Raw genomic sequence first — 25,099 nt, forward strand, 5'->3', positions numbered from 1 at the left:
TCAAAACAGTCATTCATATAGAATAATTAAAATTAACAATATTTTTTAACCTTAAGATCTCTTTGAATATAAACATTGTATATTTACATTTTCCCATTCTCTTTTTTTCCTATTTCCCCTTTTCCCTGGGGTAGAACAAAATTCCGGTCATTTGATTGAGTGAAGGGCAGTGCAGGTAGTCTGTTTTTTCTAATTTAATGTTCAAGTGTTTATGCAGAGCCACATTTTCCTGGAATTGCACCATCCTTTGATTGTGTCCATTGGCTTTGTTATCATTTCTATGCTGGGGTACCACTCATTCAGCAGGCGGAGAAACCTACTTGGTCTTTAGTCCTAGAGTGTTCATCATGTTTGTAGAATTCTGCTAGGAAGGTGAACTTGTCACAAGGTATGGTGTGCATTGGTGATTCTCTCTTACTCCAATGGTTGCTGGCTGGGAATGCAATGCTTCTCACAGCTAATCCTGATAGTCTGGCTTTCCTTTGCATTGGACCTCAGACCTGTGTTGAAACTGCTAGTTGCACCATAATGAGACACAATTTTAAACAGATCCAGATTAATTTCCTCCCCTTTCCTCTACTAGTTTTTGTGTGCTCTGGATAACTGATCTTTAATATTTGTAGTCTGAGTGAGCTGGTTATACAGTGAAATACTAAAAATGCCATTAATGCATAATAGCACGATTTTTAAAAAAAAAGCATTTAACTGAGGTAGTAATTTCTGACAGCAGAAGATGAGACTCCTAACCTTAAGTTCACTGAGGATCTTTGAGAGATTTTCAACCTCACTTTGTCATTATTGACCTTCACAGAGCTGTCACCAATCTGGGAAAGTATAAAGCAGTGGGCATGACTAGCATGAGAGACAAGGACCTCATGTGCATTTAAATACCTGAAACTTTCAGTGACAAGTTGCATTTTTAGACCAAAATAGAGTGATGCTCAACTCAGTGCTGTGTTTGACATTGGCAGGTTTGCCCGTATACTGAGGAAGTAGCAGTAATTGGCCCATTGCACAGAACTACATCTCTTGTAGCTTGTAACTGATTTCTGATGGTCTCACCAACTGAACTTGTTAACAACTTTTAATGCAGGCTTGTGTCTATGGTGCAAAGGGCTTTATGGGAGAGGAAGGTTGTGAAAATACCTTTGAGCTTTGATGGCAAGTATTAGTAGGTATCCCTGGTGTGGATGAAGAACATTTAGTTTACATGTCCAGTCGCTGTTGGTGAATTATGAGTCAAAAAACATTGAAAATTATTTATCTTCATTCCTTATTATTTTATTTTTTTTTCTTGTGGTCATTATTTGATTGTCTCCAAAAGACACTACCCTATCACTTGGCTTGGAACAGACCAGTACTACTGGGTCTCCACCACCCCTGATTTAGTTGCGTGGAGCTATATGAGAGTATGGTTGCTCTTCCGTGACCTGTTCTACCCTACTTGGCAAAACATTAAATCCCTCCTGAGGACCCTTCTCTGGCATGGACGACATCACCAACTTATTGTGCGAGGGATCACAGGTGAAAACCAGCTTCCTACCACACCATGGAGTAATCCATTGGACCATTAAACCATGCTGATGTTCTGTCATTTGTGAACTAACATTAAATTAATCTATCATAGGGAAATTTCCAGAATCTATTATTAAGGAGGTTATAACAGGATACTTAGAAAATCATAATTTGATCAGGCAGAGTCAACATGGGTTTGGTGAAAGAGAAATCATATCAACTAATTAGAGTATTTGAGGAAGTAACAGACAAGATGGATAAAGGAGAACCTATAGATGTGGTGCACTTGGATTTCCAAAAGGCATTTGATAAGGTGCCACATCAAATGTGACTGCACAAGATAAGAGAACATATTGTAGGGTGTAACATATTAGTGTGGATAAAAGATTGGTTAGCTAACAGGAAGTAGGGAACAGGATTGGCAAGCTGTAACTAGTGGAGTACCACAGGGATCAGTGCTGGGACCTCGACTATTTATAGCCTACATCAATAATTTAGATGTATAGTAGCTAAATTTGCAGATGACACAAAGATAGGTGGGAAATTAGGTCAACAAGAAGAGGTATAGAGTCTGCAAAGGGGTCTAAACATGTTACGTGAGTGGGCAAAAATTCGGCAGGTGGAGTATAATGTGGGAAAATGTGGACTTGTCCACTTTGGCAGGAAGAATAGAAAAGTAGTGTACTATTTAAATGGAGAGTGATTGCCAAACTTGATGGTACAGAGGGACCCAGGTGTACTAGTACATGCGAACATACAAATTAGGAGCAGGAGTGGGCCACTTGGCCCCCCAAACCTGCTTCGCCATTCAATAAGATCACGGCTGATCCGATTTTGACCTCATGTTCCTGCCTACCCCTGATAACCTTTCACCCCTTTACTTATCAAGAATATATCTACCTCTGCCTTAATGATATTCAAGGACTTTGCCTTAACCACCCTTTGAGGAAGAAAATTCCAAAGTCTCACAACCGTCTGAAAGAATTTTTTTTCCTTATCTCTGTCATAAATGGGCGACCCCGAGTTCTAGATTCTCCCACAAGAGGAAATATTCTTTCCACATCAACCCTGTCAAGGCCCCTCATGATCTTATATTCTTCAATCAAGTTGCCTCTTACTCTTCTGAACTCCAGCAGATGCAAGTCTAGCCTGTCCAGCCTTTCCTCATTGATAACCCGTCCATTCCAGGTATTAATCTAGTGAACCTTTTCTGAACTGTTTCTAATGCATTTACATCTTTCCTTAAATAAGCAGACCAAAACTGTACACAGTACACCAGATGTGGTCTCATCAATGCCCTGTAAAACTGAAGCATAACCCCCCTACTCTGGTATTCAATTCCCCTCGTAATAAACGATAACATTCCATTAGCTTTGTTAATTACTTGCTGCACCTGCAGACTAACTTTTTCGTGCACTAGGAAACCCAGATCCCTTTGCACCTCAGAGCTCTGCAATCTCTCACCATTTAGATAATATGCCCCTTTTTTATTCGTCATGAATCACAAAAAGTTAGTATGTAAGTACAACAAGTATTTAGGAAGGCAAATGGAACATTAGCATTTATTGCAAGGGGAATGGGATATAAAAGTAGGGAAGGTTTACTGCATCTGTACACGGCATTGGTGAGACCATATCTGGAGTACTGTGTTCAGCTTTATTCTCCTTATTTGAAAAAATATATAATTGCATTGGAAACAGTTCAGAGGAGATTTACTCGACTCATTCCTGGGTTGAGTGGTTTATCTTATGAAGAAAGGTTGAACAGGTTGGGCCTATACCCATTGAGTTTAGAAGAATGAGAGGTGATCTTATGAAACATATCCTGAGCAGACTTAAGGGTAGGTGCCTGGGTGTTTCCACTTGTGGGAGAGGCTAGAACTTGGAGGCATAGTTTAAGAATAAGATATCTCTCTTTTACAATGGAAATGAGAGCTTTTTTTCTGAGGGTCATTAGTATGTGGAATTCTCTTCCCCAGCAAACAGTGGAAGCTGGGTCATTGAATTTATTCAAGGCAGAGTTGACACTGATTTTTGATAGACAAGGGAGTGAGGGGTTATGGAGGGCAGATGGAAAAGCAGAGTTTAGAGCACAATCAGATCAGCCATGATCTTATTGAATGGTAGAGCAGGCTCAAGACTGAATGGCCTGCTCCTGTTCCTATGTCTTATGTTCCTAAATTGTCAAGAACATCTTCAAGTAGATTTAGGAACTTAGTACATTGCTGCAAATAATGTGGGTTAACATTCGAGAGTTTCATACACCTGAAGTATCATTCCTGAATGCAGTGAAATTACCAGAGATTCACATTGGCTAACATGTTCAACATCCACTATCACACTGCCAGTGTCAGTGCTACCAGCACTCATTGAAGTCACAATACAAGACGAGTACAGTTTTAACCAGTCACTGTATCTTCGAACCATCCTTTACCAACTGCACAATGGGTTAACCTGCTGCTTTGATAGTTTCAGTTTTCACTGTATAATTCATATTCTTCAGATCAGTCTGCTGATGCCTCAGGGACAGAATCTGTAACTGGAGGAGGCCTTTATGCAAAGGAAAGTGGCAAATGCATTTGAAGTTTGCTTCTGATCCTGATTTGATTGATTTACGTTGTCATCAGATTTTTTTAAACTTTGTTCTTTTTAAAATTTGAATTTTTTTAACTGTTGCTGGTGTTTTCATAAAGTCAAGAATATTTCATGATTTTGTTTAAATAGAAAACAAAATTAGCTGCTGAAACGTAATCATGGTTTAATCACATCTTGGACACACTTTGTTTAAAGCCATATTTGGTGTAGTGAAATAGTTATAGATTTTTGTCTCTATGACTACAGTGTCAAATCAAAAATTCTCTCTTTTGCATTTTATAGATGGAGAAGGTTGAGGCAGATCTAAGTAGATCAAAATCTGTCCGAGAGAAGCAATCAAAAGAATTCTCTTGGCAGTTGGAGGAACTCAAGCAACGATATGAACAACAGGTATATATAATCACATTCTTTTTTACTTTCATGGAAACAGAGATTTTCTGTTTTTTCAGAAAGTGCTTAGAATAATTTTGGTCACTGGGGATTCAGTGTAAAACAATAGTGGTTTTGCTTCTGCCACATTATCTTTACACTCATTATATCAGAATCCTTGGGAACCTGGCATTTTAACATTCAAGTGTACTGTGTGTTGCACAAAGTGACCAGCAATGCTGCCTTAAATAGGGTGAGGGAAAAGAGATGGGAGCAAAGATCTATTTGCCTTATAAGAAAGATGACTGGGTGACAATGAAAAGAAGAATAAGGACAAGGTGAATTCATCATAGTAAAGAGGTGCAAAGCATTACACGTGTCAAGGCCAATCATTGCACTGGTCCAAGTAGAATGAATCCACCTCCCATACGTCGCTGACCAAGCCAGCAGAGGAAGCATCCGCTGTGAAAAGTGACTTTTTGCGTAGTGATGTCTGAAGAAGATACAACAAGGGTTACTACATAATCTTTTTGTGGTGGGGTGGGGAGAAGGAAGAAAATAATATCAGTAAAAGTATTTGTTATTAATTAGCATTAACTGTGAATGCCCTTCCAGTGCACCTGTTTTAATTTAAACTGGGCATCAGTTTTGCTTTAAAATTGCAAGCTCTTGCTTCCCCTCACAGACAAGCACAAAAATCCTAACCTCAAGATGTTGCCTGCCATTGCTTTTTTCTTTGTCTTCAACTGCGTGCCTAATCCCTCTTCAATTTTTTAAGCATCTTTCTTTTTGAAATAATAAATAATTGAAATATGTAGGGCTGCGTCATGAACGTAAGCAGCGTTGAATCAGTTCAGTACAGGGTAGTGGAATCGAAACTGATGAATATTAGAGCAGTGCTCCACAATGCGGGTTTGTAATGTAGTGATACACTAGCAAGGTCGTCGCAAACAGCAAACCTTGGCTTTATTGTTTGCGTGCGGAGGGAAGGGAGAAAAAGCATTACCATTTTCAAGATTGAGTGTGTCTATAGTAAAACGCGTAAAGAAAGTTCGAATCGAGACATCCTTTGGGGTCGAATTTATTAATTGATTTCAGTTTGAAAGTTGCCTAAGGGTTAAGTGCTCTTTGAATGCCCTGCGCATGTAGAAACATTTGAGAGTGATCTAGCCATCAGCTGTTAAACAAGAGAATGTCTGTGCTTAAAATGAGCTTATATCTTTTGGTCCGAACGACATCTCGACGAAAATCAACCAAAACCGAAGAAAAATGTAAGTGACTGTTCCTAGCAGCTGTGTGGCCTGGCATTTGCTGGAAATCTGGCATCCTGCAGGCCCCTATTCATCACCTGCTTCAAAGCCAGCCTAGCTGCCTATAGTCAGAAGGCCAGGTAGGGTGCCATTGTGCACAGTCTGGGAGGATTAGTATCAAAGCAGTAGAAAGTAGGCCTCGGTTTCATACTACCATTCAATCCTAGTGAGAAGAGCTGAGGATTGGCCAAGGTCACAGTATCCAGCTTGGTAGGGACTGAGAACAGAATATTGGGGAATAGACTGCTTTATGTGTAATCATAGCGAGCTACAAGCACAGCAGGCGTCCTGCTGAACACGTAAGTCTGTTTATTTCAGAATCACGTAGCTGACAGCGAGATAATGCTCCGGCTTTCATGTAAAAACGACTGTAAATTGGTTGATTTTTGTCTGCATGGAAATTGAACTGTAGAATTGTAACCTGCTGATTTTTCCACAAAAACAAAATCCAAATTCCATTCTGCAAAGATTTAAGGAAAAAAAACCTTTTGTGCGTGTTTTCATTGAAACCTCATTTTTAATTTGAATAGCTGCAGAAATCGGCATTTAACGCTTCAAATAAGGATTAGGTTTACAGTTTTACAAAAATATAGTTTTGGGCCAGTTATTGGTGCTACAGAGAAATAATATATATGTAGTTAGAGTTTCTACAAAAGATATTGGTGGATTTATTGTTTTTCTGTTCATAGGTATTGTGGAAAGAATTGGAAAAATAATCAATTTGCAAAAATGGGGTGGGAGGGGTCGATAGGAGTGAGCAGGTATATAATGAGCAGATTCAATGGAGTGCTTTAACACCTGCAGAGAAGTGTTGGCACAATGACACAGAAATTTTGTTTTGCATTAGGGCAGAAAAGAAAGGAATATTTTTGACAAATTGATCAATTTAAGAGGAATTAGGAGAGGGAAAAATGCAGCAGAAGAATTGTTGTCATGGTAACAGTGATGTGGTATTGATGAACAGTACTCTTCCTTGTCCAATCAGATAGTAGAATTGAAGCTGGAGCATGAGCAGGAGAAGACGCACCTATTCCAGCAGCACAACGCGGAAAAAGACAGCTTGGTCCGAGAGCACGAACGCGAGATAGATAACTTGGAGAAACAGCTTCGCGCCGCCATAGTAGAGCATGAAAGCCAGACTCAGGAATGGAGAAGGCGAGACTCGCAGGTGAAAATGGATGACATGTGTTTTTTTATTTATGCTAAATAAAAAAAATCTTACTTTAAATGTTTGCAAATATGGTAATAATGCAATACGTTTTTGGGAACGTTGGAATTGCATGCCTGATTGCCGATTTAGTGGGGGCGTGCAGTACTTCGCGTAAGAGTCTTCTAATGCCGGATGGGGATAAATAAGCTTAATCTGCAGAAACTGCAGGTTGCCAGATTTAAAATGTCCCCTAATGCGATAGAATTTGGCCTTTCACTTTCACCTGGAGTCATGGTTCCATTATTTGGATTTCTTCCGTAAACTGGGAATCATACTTTCTTTGTGAAGTGCGTAAGTCGAATATTCACGTTTTATCATTTATTTTTATTTTGCTCTGTGGGAAGCCACACAATTTTATTCCCACCCCCTGCCGCCCCCCCACTCCCCCTCCCCTAAACCTTCTCCCCAAAATCCCTCATTTTTGCACTACTGGATATCTTGACTGTGGAGCGTTCTTGAATTTGTGAGGTTTAGAAGCACTGCTTTCCCCTCGAGTTTTTTTGTTGCCTTTTTTTCCCAATCCTTGAATTTAAGAGTCACTGTTGGAAGCCATTTGACAGAATAACCCCCAACTGTGGACACATTTGAATCATCAAACTTACGGATGAAATGTGCATTGTCAGCATGGAAAATGATTTAGATTAGTTCTGAGCTTTTTTATAAAAAAAACTTTCAGATGTGTTGTGTTTTTTGAGCTGTAAACCTAACTCTATCAGCAGGAAGGAAAGAGGCCTGTTTGAAACCACTGCAGAAAGATTAAGGGAATGCGGTGAGATAAAGTTCGATGTCTGCATCATCGGCAAGTACAGTAAAACCAGCACAAAAATAGCCTCAAATGATATTAAAATTTTTCAGTTGATGACCAAAAACACGTATTTGAGGAATACTGATTCAAAGGAGGAAATGAATGCATTAGAAGCAACCTAAAGCATTTTACTCTTTCCTCGCACATTGAATTCCTTACCGCAGAAATAGGTTTAAATTGTTCAACACCCTAAAATGTTAGCGGAAGGGTTATTTTCTTTCAGTCAGTATGTCCATGATGAGTTGCTGCTGTTAACATGTTGCTCATTCATTCCACCTGAAGCCATCTGCACTACACGGTGCATTATCTTAATTTTTTTTTTAAAGTAATTTTTTTAGGAAAAAAAATGAATGAACCATAACTCCAGGGATCCACAATTGTTTGGCATTGAACATGAATATGAAATGGTTTCCAACAAAAAGAGGGTTGCACTCTGCAAGGGCGGGTCTGCTGTACTGAGCGACTGCTTTGCCTGAGCTGAGGGACTCGAAGCTTTGAAGGGTTCTGGGTTCCATATGCAGTTTCTCATAAAGGCAGCGGCTTCTTCTATTGACTTATACATATACCTGATTTTTGTTAAGCATTTTTGGGCAGAAGACTATACCACGAACCAGTCCATTATTTTTAAACTAGATGGAATTTTTCCAACAACCATTTTTTTATTTACATGATTCAAGCATGCCAAACCATTTTACCGGCCATACCGGTTTGCTTGTGGTGCCCCATTAGAGCTTTTGATTTTCAACATTCATAAATAAACTATCTTGAAAAGGCTGAAACCCCAACAAAATCCTAACCCCTTATGTATTTTAGAAAGGGTGGGCATGCAAACTGAGACAGAACGACGAAGAAATTTATTGTGATTTTCCGGATACTTATGCATGCATGGTTTTTTTGAATAGTATCAATTACATATTTGAGTGAAATGTATTGTGATCAGCATGAAACAAATTAGATTGTTTGATGAAAAGCAATTTTATAAGGGAGCACACCGTGAAGCCTAGACATTTCATATGAACTACAGCCTCCTGAAGTCACAAATGAATGACTTGAACAAATTGGTAAATTTTGGTGTGAGAAGATTGTTTATTTAATTTTGCCCAGGAGCTGATGGCCATTAGTTCCTGAGAGTCCATTTCATTCCTGTCAGGTTGTACAAAATTAGTGAGGCACAGGTAAAGGGATGCACTGTTTCCAGCGGGTATATTCAGATGGCATTAGCGTTTGGCTTCATGATGTATTGTCACAAGAAAAATCAGCTGTCCATCAAATAAAGTGGTTTTATCCTATTGAAACAGTGCATTGAGGCAAATTGTTTAATTCAAATAATTGTATACATTAAAAATATCGTCGTTCCACCTTCCCAAGCTGCTGCTGTTTGCCCCAGCAGTTAATGATTTTTCAGGTTGCCAGTACTTTCAGTAATGTTTAGTTGATCATCCCCTAATTAAATATTGAAATATAACTGGATGAAGGATAACTTCAGTTGGTTACAGTTGAGATTGGTTGGAGGCCAGCTCAATGATGTCATGCTAGATTTGTTTAAGAAGGGTTTGAAAATATTTTTGATGATCTGAAACATAGAAAAAACTTTCTAAAGGTTGGATTGAAAACAACTAATGAACTAAGTAATGTGAAAGTTGTGTGTTGATTGCAAAGGTTGAGTGGAGGTTTGAAGATCAACATGATCAGCATTTGGTTTTGTCCTTCAATTATGTATATCCTCAATTTGGCGAGACTATATGGATCTGTCACTTACTGCACAAATAGGCCTTGAACAAACTAAATTTAACTTTTTAATCTATTAAGACTAGAAAGAAGTATTTCTTTGTCCACAGAGATTTATTCCATGTTACATTGCTCATTCCATGCCAGCTGTCAGAGCAGATGTAGGGTGGTATCTTTAATTAAACCATTTGCATGCTGTCAGTGAATTTTAAAGCTGGTTTACTTTGATAGTGGTACCCCTGTTATATTGGAAATCTGCTGCTTTTAGTATATAAAAGTCAATCTCAAAGATTTAAAGTAGGATGTCTTCATTATCAAACACCAATCCTGACCTCCGAATTCAACCAAGTGGGGAGGAACTGGACAGGTTGAGTTATTGAGAGTAAACTACTGACCCTTTTAAATCCAAACCAAATGTTTTGGAGTTTGGTGATCTGGAAATACTCATGATAAAGGAAACTTGATTTAATGATAATGAATGTTCTAGTATGTGTTCTGGTGTGAGAATGAAGAGCGTGTATTTCATGCTTGAATTTGGTCACAGTCTCCCTCTTACAGCATAAAACAGAATGAAATACTCATTAGGGCCAAGAGTATGTGGTTAACAAGCTGAAGCAGGACAAATAGAAGTAAGGTGAACAGCATAAAAATAAAGAAGACGCCTGGTCTAACTTCAAATTATGTAATATCAATGGAAAAAACAAAAAACATATTCGCTGATGACATGAGCTACCACGAAACATTATGTGACCGTGTCAGATGTTCCAAGCAACGTTGATCCCTTGAAGGGAAAGGAAAAATATGAAATGCAGCTGGTTATTGATCCTAGACTGTGTGCTTTTGCCTGTGAAACATCCGGGGGAGTTTGTCTCTGAATCAGCTATAACAGCGCATGTATCAAGACTAATTCTCTTTCCAACCAGGGTCATCACCTTTGGGTTTGAAGGATGACCATAAGCAGTTAGGTATTACAGACAGGAGGAGGGGTTAATTTAAACAGCACTAATTTCTCCTTACCGCCTGTCCGTAAACAGAAAGGTGTTTTGTTTCTCGGTTTTGGTGCGATCCAATTTTCTATTAATAATCCCACAACAAACTCGAGATAGGACGAATTCGAAAGGTTATTTGCACACACTCAAATTGCAAAAGAGGATTGCAACGTCCCCTCATATTCAGATAGTAAAGAGAGGGATAGAGAAAAGAAGAATTTACAGTACAGAGACCACGGAGAAAAGAAATATTATTGCATGTGGGTTCCGGAGTCCAGAATCAAAGTTGAATGAGGTATTCCTTCTTGGAGGTTGGTGGGTTGAAAGCTGATGCTGGATAATTCACTTTTCTAGTGGTGTTGACTTCGCATGATGAGATAAGCATGCAGAGATGAGTCAGTCTTGCAGGCAATGGTACAGCAGAAACAGGGTAGTTTGGGCTGGTGTCCAACCTCAGACACTGGACAAAGAAGCCAGCGCTCCTTTGGTGTGGCCTGCTAGTCAGATGTTAAACAGCAGACTGAGCTATGCAGTTCAGCAAGGCAATATCACTTGTTCCTCAAGCCAGAGGCCCATGTCACATGACTTTAACTCTCGATGATGCCTTCAACAAAGGATGTTTATCCAGTGTCTGGAAATTGGCTTTGTGTTCTAGGCTGATAACACCTTAGCCATTATTGATTAAAAGGAATGTTTGAGAGGCCATTGCCTTAGTAGATGTTCCATCTCCGCTGGCCACCTGGGTAATCAAATACAAATGGCTTTTGCGCAGCTCCCTTTGAAATTGTGCTGTGCTGTCTGCAAGTGGTCGTTAGTAGCTCCTCCGAGATAACAAGGTGTGAATTTCCCTGAAACTGCAACATGGCTTCTTATGCTGAGGGGTCACAGACAAATGCTGTTTGTCATTTTACAGGTTTTTGTTCAGCTTTAAAAATTTTAGAAATGGTGATGAGCATATCTACATATAATTTATACAAAACTATACAGTGTAAGGCCTTAGTCCCTCATATAGGTAACAACAGAGCTGCAGCAGTGAAGCTTATCCTAGAAGTGCCAATTTTATCATTGTTAGAACTGTTTTTTTGTAAATATTGTAAGGATTCAATTCAAACGTAATCAATGGTGCTTTTGTCAACAAGCAATACCAGCAAGAAATTGCTGAATGTAAGGATGAAATATTAGAACAATGGACTGTCTTGTAGTACAAAAGCAAAATATTGTGAATGCAAGAAATCTGAAATAAAAAACCCAGAAAATGCTGGAAGTACTCAGCAGGTCTGGTAGTCTCTGTGGAGAGAGAACAAAGTTAACCTTTCAGCCTGTGACCTTTCTTCAGAACACTATCAGACTGTTTTATGGTGACTGCTAAGGAGAACTTTTTGAGGATCAAGAACGGTAAATCTGTGTTCCTTTGATTATATTTTAAGAGCATGAGTTTATCCTGTTAAACTTTAAATGTTCCTCTGTGCCTTATGGTGTCCTCCTCATCAAGTTCACAAATGTGGGGCTAAATGGTGCTTGAGTGAGACATCTCACAATCTGGTGCTTGAGTGAGACATCTCACAATCTATTCCATTTGTTAAGCTGACCTTCAACCTTCAGTTTGAAATATTTTTGGCCTGTAAGTTTCTGGAAGCACAATCCATTAATGGCCTGGTGAGGACAATGGCGCATCTGGGACTTTAGTGAACAACAGGACCAACAATCTTAATCAGTGAGAAAAAAATGAGAGGATGAGAGTGTATTGCAGTGGGTGAATATGAGTTAAATCAGGTACAGAAAGAGGGGGAAAGAAAGATGGTTAAGGAAGAGAAGAGGAAAAGAAAGTTTTTTTTTAATTGGAATGTTTTAAACCTCAAAGATTTTACTGCATGCAAAAATGAGACTCCATTTAAATTGTTCCTTTTCTGGGCCTTATAGGTTGATTAGCATTGGATAAATAATAATTGTGTCATCAAAAGGTACTTATGTTAAGTACCGGCTCTAAATTTTTGCGGCAAATTTAATGGACAATTAATATGCCAATATAGCAAGTTCTTAAAAATAACAAAAGGTTGGAGTTGGAGGTGTGATGCTGTTTGTGCAACACCAACAGCAGAGTGCCATAAATTAACCAGCAATTTTTGGAGATGCACGACTCACATGTTATCTCTTCTTTTCCTGGATTTGCTGGCTAATTTGCACATTAATAACGACGTGTTGTGAACTTGTTGTTTTATCAGCAAGATTTGGCCAGTGATTTTTCATGTCTTTTTGGTTAGGCTTTTGCCAGTGGTAGTAAACGATTCAGATGTGTGCAGTTACCACTTTTTGAGCTTCTATTAAGTAAAATTCTTTGAAAATATGATAAGTTAAAATAAATATTTCAATGCTGTATTTTACATGGAACATTTGACACCCTGAGTGATTTGAAGTCAGTAATCTTGTCAAAGATTACTGTCTTGTAATTACTTCTATCTACTTATATTTTAACAAATCTCCTGTGGCACTGTTCACAGTGAGTCAGGATGTGTTGTTTTATAGGAACAGGACAGCATGCCATGTAGTACAGAATGCATTATTCTGCTGCTCAAGTATAGATTTGCATTCAGACTGTTAAGTTTAATCTCTGTTTTAAAAAAAGGTGTTGAAACAGGGGTCAATAACAAATCTGCTGGCATTTAATAAAATGATCATTAGGTAAGATGTCATTTAAGAGGCTGCAGATATTGTGACTCTGAAATGTTGTCTCCCTGAAAAATTCCTATGTTTCCTTGTTCTTTCTGTTGAAGTGTAATACAGAAAGTTGCGTAGGATATTTGAAATATGTTTGATGTACCATTTGTATAATAATGATGTATAATTTAAGCTATTTTGCTCATTAACATTTACACATGTCCCCACATAGCTGAAAAGATTGGCAAACTGTTTCCAGATCGTCTCAAACTGGGCACCATGCAGTCCAAGTCTACAACTGGGGATAGCTATTTTTCTCCTGATTGGTTGGGTTTGAAGCTTCAGAAATAGAATACATCAAAGAATGAAAGAAAGCAGGTCAGGAAGATCAGGAGGTGCAAAGCCAGACAGCACACATGTGCGATAACACCAGCAACCATATTTGCAGAACATGACACATCTGCCTTGCAATAACTATAGTAAGCTGGTTGTGCAGGCTCCAGGTCAATAGAACTGTTAGCTGCTATAAGGACAGCTACAGCCAACCCAAACCAAAGGACATCATTATCAGAGGAACTGAAGGTCACCTTTTTCCTCAACCCTCTTTCCAGGCTAGATCAGAAATAATGCAATATCGTCAATGTGCTACCTCTTTTTATATCAAACCGATGACATAAGTCAGGTTAGCCAACATTTTAATTTCCTTTCCTGTTAAATATGAATGGCTGCCAATGTCATGTTACTGCATGCCTCATAGTAGAGGTGTCATTGATGGTGGCTATATAGCCACCCTGCTGTACATGCTATGCTGGAGTAAGTAACCGTACATTATGTAGGTAGATTATGTTATAGTGATTGTATATGTGAATCTTGAAAGATGTGAATAATTTAAGGATGTAATTTGTAAGATGGAACTTGAATATATTCCCTGATGGAGTTTCTGCATATGCGATAGAAAAGGAAGAGATAGATGGCTGTGGGAGGACTTAGCATGGGCCAACAATAAATGTGGAACAGTTTGACAGGCAACATTTAAGAACATGCATGTTTGGTGTGACTTCCTTAAAAAAAATGGAACTGTTGCATAATTTTACCTTGAGGAAACTCCTTAAGATGTGCCACCTTATTCTGCATCCATTCAGGGTACCTGTGGGTGCTGCATGCTATGTTAACCCTGGCTGACAGCTCTTGCCAGGAATGTTGTACTGCTGCCCTCAGAAAATGGTACCCTGAACTGCCACCAAGAAAATCCTAGTTGGTTCATACAACAGCATCTCTGATTACAGAAACAGAATTACCTGGAAAAACTCAGCAGGTCTGGCAGCATCGACGGAGAAGAAGAGTTGACGTTTCGAGTCCTCATGACCCTTTGACCGAACTGAGTGAATCCAAGAAAGGGGTGAAATATAAGCTGGTTGCCAGCTTATATTTCACCCCTTTCTTGGATTCACTCAGTTCGGTCGAAGGATCATGAGGTCTCGAATCGTCACCTCTTCTCCGCCGATGCTGCCAGACCTGCTGAGTTTTTCCAGGTAATTCTGTTTTTGTTTTGGATTTCCAGCATCCACAGTTTTTTTGTTTTTATCTTTGTTTTTAGCATCTCTGATTAGCCAGCCACAAAACAAGTAATTTGAGTCTGCTCTGCTCTATCGCTTGACCACAGACTCTCTTTCCTGTTCCATGGTTATTTTGCCAGACTCTCATTATAGGCTAGATGCTTGCTGTCAGTAATTTGATAGACAAACCACTGAATAGCCCAGCAATTGGCAAATGTTATTCCCAAAATATATCTATAAATGTTGTGGAGAATCACTAACACTGGACTATAGTAAAAGACAAAAATGCAGGTGAGAATTGCTATAGTGTTAATAAAACTGAGAAAGTGATTAGATCTATAAATATGAAGAATTGACTTGCGAATGGAAGGTAATTAGAGAGGTAATGTTAGAGGGGTAAGATATAAAGATTAATTTTATCAGTGGAATGACTGTAACTTGGTTGTTACTATGACAACTGAGTTATCAATTATAATTCCATGGATTATATATTCTTCATAATTCAACCCCATATTGTTCCAAAAATAATTGAGGTTCATATTGGTTATATTCACAAGCATGTTATGATGTTTGTGTGTATTTCTATTGAAGAATAAATATCTCCCCCAATTGTAACAAATAGAAAACCACGTTTAAATATGTGTTACACTGGGAGGAAAAGCAATTATAAAAATAACAATTACTGAATTGCCAGTGAATTTATTCAGTATGATGTGAAGATGCATGAGGGTAGAGAAATTGTGCGGACAACCTCATGTCTAATGAGTGTTATGCCATGCACCATACTGTTCACCTTGTGCCATTGTAACTTGCAAACTGGTAAATGGAATTTCAAGGTGGAAAGTATTGATTTTTCTAGATATTTTAATGTTAAATATTATATCAGACTAGTTGTTTTCTGATGGCTTATAAATAGCAGTGTGAGGCGATGCATATTTCCATTAGTACGGCTGACATTCATTACTGAAGGAATCATAAGGGGTTCTCGTCTCGCAGGTGGAGTTAATTATGTCACAGCCCTGGGCACATTTTATTTCTAACATAGGATCATTATGCACAGAAGGAGATCATTCGGCCCATTGAGTCCATGTCAACTGTCTGTAGAATAATCCAGTCAGTCCCATTCCCCAGCTCTACTCCTATAGCCCTGCAAGTTTATTTCCCTCAAGTACTCATCAAATTCCTTTCGAAATATTAACTGCCTCCACTTCTCCCAGCCTCATAGGCAGTTCCAGGTCATTACCATTCACTGCGTAAAAAAAGTCCTTCTTCACATCCCCGTTCTATCTCTTACTTAAAGTGTTAAATCTGTTTCCCCTAGTCCTTATCTAAACCTGTCATAATCTTCTACACCTTGATCAAATCTCCTCTCAATTATCTTTATTCTAAGGGAAACCTCTCCACCCCAACCTTGTAGCTAAAATTCCTCTTCCCTTGAGCCATTCTGGCAACTCCTCTGCACCTTCTCAAAGACCCTCACAACCTGCCTAAAGTGTGGTGACCAGAAATGGATGCAACACTCTGGTTGTAACCTAACCACAGCTTTACAAAGGTTCAGTACGAATTCCCTGCTTTTGTACTCAATACCTCTATTTATGAAGCCGAAGATCCCATATGCTTTGCTAAATATTCTCTCAATATGTCCTGCCAACTTCAAAAATTTACATGCATGAATCCTGGGTCCCTTTGTCCTTGCACACTCTTTAAAACTGTGCAATTAAGTATACATTGTCTCTCCCTATTCCTTCCACCAAAATGCATCATCGCACACTTCTCTATTAAATTCCATCAGCCACTTGTCTGCCTTTCTGGTAGACTATGTATGTCTTGTTGCAGTTGATTTGTATCATCCTCAGTGCCACATCTCCAGGTCTGGTATCACCAGCAAATTTTGAAATTTTACTCTGTATTCAAAATCATTTATATTTATATAAATTTGTTTTTCAGATTGGAGGTTAGTAGACAGAGGTGTTCCGCAAGGATCAGGTATCAGTAGTCCTAGCACTGACCCTTGAGGAACCTGCTGTCTCCTATCCTCCAATTTGAAAAACACCTATTTAATGTTACTCACTTTTTAATGTCCATAAGCCAATATTTTATCCAATCTGACACTGACCCTGCTATTCCAGGAACCTCAATTTTGTTAACCAGCTTTTCATGTGATACTTTGTCAAAAGCTTTTTTAAAAATGCATAAATACAACATCCACCACATTCCCCTCATCAACTTTCTCTGTTACTTCAAAATTAAATTGGATTAGTCAAGCATGATCTGCTTTTTTTAACAAATCTCTTCTGGCTTTCTTAATTAACTCGAACCTCTCCAAGTGCCTGTTAATTAGAGCTGTAGAAATGTTCCAGCACAGAAAGAAGTCATTCAGCCCATCGTGTCTGCGCCGGCTGAAAAAAAGACTAGCCATCCATTCTAATTCCACCTTGCAGCACCCTGTCCATAGCCTTGCAGGTTATAGCATTTCGGGTGAAGATCCAGATACCTTTTAAATGAATTGAGGGTTTCTGCCTCAATCACCAATCCAGGCAGTGAATTCCAGACACCTACCACCCTCTGAGTGAAAAGGTTTTCCTAATATTGCTGCTAATCACCTTAAATCTGTGCCCCCTGGTAATTCACCTCTCCAATAGGGGAATCAAGCCTTTCCTGTCTGTATGGCCCCTCATAATTTTGTACACCTCAATCAAGTCACCACTCAGCCTCCTCTGTTCTAAGGAAAATAATCCTACCCTATCCAACCTTTCCTCAAAGCTACAATTTTCCAGCCCTGGCAACATTCTTGTAAATCTTCTCTGTACGCTCTCCAGAGCAAATATGTCTTTCCTGTAATGTGATGACCAGAACTGTAACGCAAAAACCAGCGTTTTATACAGTTCCAGCATTAGCTCCCTGCCTTTGTATTCTGTACCTCGTCCAACAAAGGAAAGTATTCTATATGCCGCCTTTACCACCTTATATACCTGTCCCGCCACCTTCAGGAACCTGTGGACATCCACTCCAAGGCCTCCTACTTCCTCCACTTTCTCAATATCCTCCCATTGTTGTGTGTTCCATTGCTTTGTTTGCTCTCTCAAAATGCATAACCTCACACTTCTCCGGATTGAATTCCATTTGCCACTTTTCCACCCGCTCAACCAAACTATTGATATCATTCTGGAGTCCACAGCTATCCTCTTCACTGTCAACTACATGGCCAACTTTTGTTTCATCTGCAAATTTCCCAATCATGCCTCCCACATTTAAGTCCAAATCATTTACTATAAACCACAAACAGTAAGGGACCCAACACTGAGCCCTGTGGAATGCCACTGGAAACTGCTTTCCATCCGTCAATAGTTACCCTTTGTTTCCTGTCACTGAGCCAATTTTGGATCAAACTTGTCACATTCCCTTGTATCCCATGAGCTTTTTTTTTTATTCCAGTGTCCCATGTAGGACTTTGATAAATCCCTAACTAAAATCCATGTAGACCACATTCACTGCACTCCCCTCATCGATCCTCCTTGTTACTTTCTCAAAAAAATTCAATTAAGTTAGTAAGACAAGACTTTCCTTTTACAAAATCAAGCTGACTATCCCTGATTAATCCATGCCTTTCTAAGTGGCAGTTTATCCTAGCTCTCAGAATTGATTCTAATGATTTGCCTGCCACCGAAGTCAGGAAAACCGTAACCCACTATGTAATAGCAGATTCGGTGCAATTTATGGTACTGTAGTTGATTAGTCCCTAATAATTGATCAAATCCGGCTTATCTCAAGATTTAATTTCTGCTGGGGGCTGATTAAAAACACCTTAAACTTAGGAAAAACGTGAACTTCCGTTGGTCTTAACTGATGAGGAAAACTATGCATGTAAGTCAAATGTGCACATGTGCAAAGACACTGTAAGGCCAGTATCAGGGCAGACAGTGTTTTTTATTTCATCACATTCTCTTTCTCCCCCATCATCCAAGGAACCCTTGGCTTTGGTTCCCCGACCTTTTCCTCTTTTTAAAATGTATTCCACCTATTTCTGAAAAATCTCCTCCTTAACGATCACTCATTGTTGCTTTGCAGTTTCTCCTGTCAGTCTTTGGTTCCATTTTTTTCCTGGCTGGATCCCCTCTTGTCCCTTCGTAATTATCTCTCTTCCAATTTAGAAGTTCTGCTTTAGATTGTTCCTAGCTGTCTCTTCTCCATTACTAATCTAAATCTTACGATACATGGTCCCTTTCGCCCAAGTGTTCTCTCTCAGGCACTTGGCCCACCTTATTCGCTAGCATCATATCCAGCAATGTCGTCTTCCTAAATAGACAAAAAACATACTGGTCAAGGCAGTTTCCTTGAATACATTTTAAAAATTCCTCCCCCTGCTTGCTCTTTACGCTAACATTATCCTAGTCAATATTTAGGTAATTAAAGTCCCCCAGTATCACCTCTCTACAGTTCTTGCACATCTCTGTGATTATTCTTTTTGTTTCTCAACCTTAAACATACTGATTTTTTTCCTTGACCCTTAAGGATATCCTCTTTCCAACACTCCAATATCTTCCCTTTTGCTTTCATCGCTACGATGTCTTCCCCAATCAATACAGCCACACCGCCTCCTTTTTCCTTTCCCTATTTTTTTCTGAACACTTGTATTCTTGAATATTAGGCAGCTGATCCTCACCATTTTTAAGCCACATTTCCGTTATTGCCACTACATCATATTCTCACATAGGTATTTGTGCTTGAAGCTCACCCACCTTATTCACCACACTTTGTGCATTTATATACATGCATTCGAAATCTGTGTTTGTATTTCTCGTAGTCATTCTTAGTCTGCTCCTATTTAAGAAGATACTATTTCTCTAGAACTATCCAACACTAATTCCTTTATACACCTTATTCCTCATCTATTTCTATCATCGTCGTCGGTGGCTGTCCTTCTATTCAAGGATGATGCTTGCTCAGGTTCGAGACTTTCTGCCATGGGCCTTTATGTGACTGAACAGGCCGATTCTTGACCCACTGATCTTTGAGCACATGGGGCAGGCCCACAAGGTATGGAACGTGGAGTGCAGAATTTGCTACATTTTCTTTCCTTCTCTGCTGCCACTCTGCCTCATTAAGGCGTTTGGACTCACAGCTTGATGGACAAGCTGGTGCCATTTTGAAAGATAGGTAGCAGGCTCCTCCTAGTCATGAATGTCAATGCTGCCATGCTTCAAGGAGAGCTTCAGAGTGTCTTTGAAGCATTTTCTTTGTCCTCCCCTGGAACACTGACCCTTTGAAAGTTAAGGAAACAGGACCTGGTGAGGTCCATCTGTTCGATGTCCAGTCTTTTGTAGTTAATTTTGCAGGAGTTTTGCCTGAATGCCTGTGGAGCTGACTTCAAGGAGGAGGCTAGTGTTTATTCAATAGTCCTCCTATTGAATCCGGAGGATGTGACTAAGGCTTTGCTGGTGGAATTTCTCTCGTGTTCTTATGTCTCACTGCAGTCAGGAACGTGGTGACGACAACTGCTCTGTACACTAGGACTTTTGTTGACTTGCATAGGTCTTTGTTGTCAAACACTTGTTGCCATAGTTTGTAGAAGGCTGAGCTGGCTCACCTAATGCGGCGTTGGATCTTTTCATCAGTAGTGGCCTTTTGAGAGATGTGATTGCCAAGGAATGGGAAGTGCCCAACATATTTCCAGAGTGTCTCCTTCAACATATATAGGAGGTGGAGACTGATCAGCTCTGGGTTGATGTGAATTTTGTTTTGGCAGCATTCAAGAACAGGCCAGTCTCTTGTATGCAGAATTGAAGAGATCAAGAGTGACCTGCAAATCTGATGCAGTGTGGACAACGACTCTGCAGTCATCTGCAAACTATAGATCATGTATATCTATGGTGGTCAATTTAATTTTGGCACAGAGGCAACTGAGCTGAAAGAGTCTTCCGTCTAGATGGTATTTAATACTGAGGGGTCTTGACGAGGTGAATGTGAAGCTGATGTTTCCTTTTGTGGGAGAATCTAGAACTAAGGGTCAGTGTTTAAAAATAAGGTTTAAGTTTAATTAGTGTTTAAAAATAATTCACCCATTTAAGACATGAGAATTTTTATCTCTGAGGGTTGTGAGTCTTTGGAACTCTCTTCCTCAAAAGGCGGTGGAAGCAGTCTTTGAATATTTTTAAGACAGAAGTAGTTTTTTTTAATTCATGGGTCATGGGCATAGCCCATCCCAACAGCCCTTGTTCAGATGGCATTTAAGAGCCAACCACATTGCTGTAGGTCTGGAGTCATGTTCGGCCAGACCAGGTAATGACAGCAAATTTCCTTCCAGATGGGTTTTTACAACAACTGACAATGGTTTCATGGTCACTATTAGACTTTTAATTCCAGATTTTTACTGAATTCAAATTTCACCATCTGCTGTGGCAGGATTTGAACCCTGGTCCCTAGACCATTACCTTGGGCCTTTGCAATACCAGTCCAGTGACAATACCACTATGCTGCCACCTCCCCAAATAGATTCTTGAAAAGCAAGGAGGTGAAAGGTTATAGGGGGTAAGTGGGAACGTGATGTTGAGTTTACAGTCAGATCATCTAGGATCTTATTAAATGGCCGAGGTATCAAGTGGCCTACTCCTGCTCCTAATTCATACATTCGTATGTAATACTGACACCAGAAGGCAGTTGATCTTTGATGGGGTGAATAGCTACTGTCAGGTAGATTGAAAGTAGTATGGGGGCTATCTCACAGCCTTGCTTGACACCGGTCTGGATTTTGAAGGCGTCTGCTCAGCCCTCCCACTCGACAGTTGCAGTCATATCATCATGAGCAATTGTAGGGTTGTGAATGAAGTTTTTTGAACATCCAAATGTCTGGAGCACTATTGTGCTCTATTTCTATATGCTAATGCCCGTGCCTGTGCCAACACTTCCATATCGTATTAGTGAATCTCCACACAAGGAAACTACACCCAGTCCTGTTAAGGTGCAACCCAACCCCTTTGATTAGGTGCCTCCTTCCCAGAGCTCATTGTCACTCCCTAACTTTCTATTTCTATATCTGTATATTTTCAAGGGAAAGTATGTTGCTGCTTTGTGATTTGACATTGTCATTATGATGTGATACAATTAGCAATATCATTTTAAAATATATTTCTCCTTAAGAGTTATTATTATGTGTCATTTTCTGTGTCATTGCCTTTTTTTAAGAAGGACCCAAATTAGTCCTCGTTTTTTCCCCTGTAAAACTTGCAATATCGTTGCAACAGGTTGACCCTAATCTGAGCTGATTGTAGTATTTGCTAAGATTCCACCATTTCACTTCTCAAGCCTATCAGGGCCATCCTCCCCAAAGCTGTGCAGCCTACAGATATAATTATTATTATTATAAAGCATATGTTGAAGTCAACAGCTCTTTGGCATTTTGAATTTTGAGATGCCTCAGTTCTCACTAAGACTGATATCTTAATTTTTTTTGTGAAGTTTAAACATCTTTAACCAACCAAATCTATTCCTGAAATCCTCTGGAATATGCTTTGATTGTGCATGGTATACCGTGCATCAGGAGATCTGGATTTTCAATGTGTTCCTTTCCTCAATCAGAGTTAGTTAAATAGAATTATATAGAATAATTATATAGCATTCTTTTGGTCCTGTTTGCAAAAATGTTATCTGCCAAAGAATTACCATGGCATGCAATAAACGGGAAAATACATACCCTGATAAATTGCAAACACAAGATGCCTCTGAGATGGTTTAATTCATTATAAGCTGACTTGTTTTCCAGGCACAGCCCTTAACTGAAACTTCTTGCTCCGTTTCTGATTAGCATCTTCAAAGCCACTGACAGCTGTCAGCCTTTGAAGCACTATCAGAAATATTAGCCTGTTTTTATTCCTTCATAACCATTGTTTTTAATTATGGCCGATACATGAAGGAAGTACTTTTGGTTTAAATGATGCTGTCCTTTCATTGAGTCACACAAATGCAGTTGAATAAATTGATCTGGAATCAAAGCAGTAAGTTTAAAGGGAAAGGTTTGACTGACGTGGACCTAGGACCAGATGGGGCTTTATGATGAAAAGGGTTTAATCCCAGACCAGGAATAGTTTCCATCAGTGGAACAGTACAAAGCAATTCACATATTGCTTGCTAGAAATGATCTTATGCAGACTGATCTTCTCAAGACTTGCAAATGTGGCATTAGCTAATATTCAGAGAGATGCTTTTCTTTCATCCACCTGAGACTTAAGATTGCAGTACAGTATTCGAATAGAAAATGAGAACTGCAACACAGATATAAGATTCAGCTTCTAATTTGTATTCACTATACATGTCACTGCAGGACGTGCAAGCATAGGACAACTGGTTCACTTAGATACTATGCCAGAAACAGTTCTAACTACCTTCTTTAAATTTCACCAAATAAATTAATGATAGTTGAATATTTCTGAAATTATCATAATTAGGCTGTACCCTACAGAATCATCCTTTGCAATACGAATTCTCCTAAAACCACTGTAAAATATTTAATAAAATGAACAACAGCCTGTAAAGTCAGTGTGCCTTTCATGTATCACTTCAAAAAAAATGTGGCAAGGGTATTGCTGTTCAATTTATTCTCTTATTCTGAAGAGAAGCTGATCTGGGGTCTTTACAATATATGAACCCAGACCTTTATGCTACCTCACTGCTACGTGGAACACTTGTATTAGCTCTGGATTGACTATGTGGAAAATTGAGATCACCTTTCATGATCATTAATAATCAATCAGTAAACATGATTAAATGCGGTTCTGCTTCATATTGGCTGTTCCCCGTGCACACAAGCACTCTGGATTTTTGACTTGCTCTTGTATAGCTAATTGGAAGATGCTTTTCTTAAATTGCTAAACTAGTAAGACACCTCCACTGTGTTTAAAATATTGACTTTATAAAGATGTTTACAGTTCCTTTCATTTCACCTCACATACACCTACTTAAAATGGACACTTTTAGAATTCTTCAGAATATATAAGCTGACTGTTCACAAGGGCTACTTTGCCTCTGTAATGTAGATAGGACGACTTTTCATTTTTAGCATCCTTGCTTTTCTCTGTATTTGTTTTTTCCCTGTCTTCATAGATATACTATCTGCTCTATACAGTAGTTATACAAATCAACTAAATTCTATGCATACTACTATTCTGATTCCAAGCACCAACCACAAAACCTCCATGATGAATTATTCACCAGGACAAGATGCTCACCATCTTCCAAAGAAAGGTCCAGTCTCTCTGACCTTCATCAAGATGATTTCATGCACTCCCCTGCAGTGGCTTTGGTATATGTTAATTAATGGCAACACTCCTACTTATAGGAACTATAGACCAAAGCTAATGCTTTCTTCACTCCCACCTTTTGGACTGGAGAAGAATGCTTTGCTGCTAATTGATCAAAGAACAAGGAGCCCGGAGAAAAATCCTAAAATCCGGAGTGGGCTTTATTCTTTTGTCATCCCATGAAAGGCTTAAGGGACTTTGAGTATTTCCGGAGGTTATTCAAGATAACTATATCCCTATATCCCTTGATTCCCTGAGAGACCAAAAATCTATTTATCTCCACCTTAAATATCTTCAACAATGCACCACCCTCTGGGGTGGACCTTGAGTGAAAAAATTTCTCCTCATCTCAGTCCTTATCCTAAGACTCTGCTCAGTGTTCTAGAGTCCCCAGCCAGCTGAAACAACCTCTGTGTCCACCCTGTCAGGCCCCGTCAGAACCTTATATGTCTCAATGACATCACCTCTCATTCTTCTAAACTCCAGAGAATATAGGCCCAATTTACACCTCCTTTCATCGTAGGAAACCCTCTCATTCCAGGGACCAATCTAGAGAACCTTTGGCTGTACCATTTGCAATGCAAGCTTAAATGTGGAGACCAAAATTGCAGGGCTGGTCTCATCAAATCCTTGTGCAACTGTAGCAAGATTTCTTTATTCTTGTACTCTGATCCCTTTGCAATAAAGACCAACATGCAATTGCCTTCCTAATTTGTTGCTGTACCTGCATGCTAACTTTTTTGTGCCTTTGGACATGTATGCCCATGTCTGTCTGAACATTAACATCTACAAGTTTCAAGCCTTTTAAAAATATTTTGTTTTTCTATTCTTACTACCACCATAGGAGCACCACCACCGTATGAATTGCTGTAGTACAAGGACATGGTTCAACACCACCACCATCTCAAGGGAAAATAGGGTTTGGGCAATAAATGCCAGCCTTGCCAGCGACATCCCCCCCCCCACATCCCAAGAATAATTTTTTCAAATTCCAACAGACATCACTGATTTTCTTAGCCATCTTAAGCGGATCTCCTACAGTCAGCTGAAACTTGTTTAATTCAATAAAAAAACA

General features: G+C 39.3%; 1 protein-coding gene across 7 annotated transcripts in view; it reads left to right on the forward strand.

Annotated features, from left to right (window-relative positions):
* The window catches only part of cep112 (centrosomal protein 112), a 425,679-nt gene that overhangs the window by 255,987 nt on the left and 144,593 nt on the right, over window positions 1-25,099 (forward strand). For all 7 annotated transcript variants that reach the window (XM_041216547.1, XM_041216546.1, XM_041216549.1 and 4 more), the window contains 2 exons: window positions 4,392-4,499; window positions 6,774-6,956. In XM_041216547.1, the coding sequence (XP_041072481.1) occupies window positions 4,392-4,499; window positions 6,774-6,956 (291 nt within the window). The remainder of the gene's footprint in view (window positions 1-4,391; window positions 4,500-6,773; window positions 6,957-25,099) is intronic.

This window comes from Carcharodon carcharias, chromosome 22 (genome assembly GCF_017639515.1).
Source record: "Carcharodon carcharias isolate sCarCar2 chromosome 22, sCarCar2.pri, whole genome shotgun sequence".
Taxonomy (NCBI): Eukaryota; Metazoa; Chordata; class Chondrichthyes; order Lamniformes; family Lamnidae; genus Carcharodon; species Carcharodon carcharias.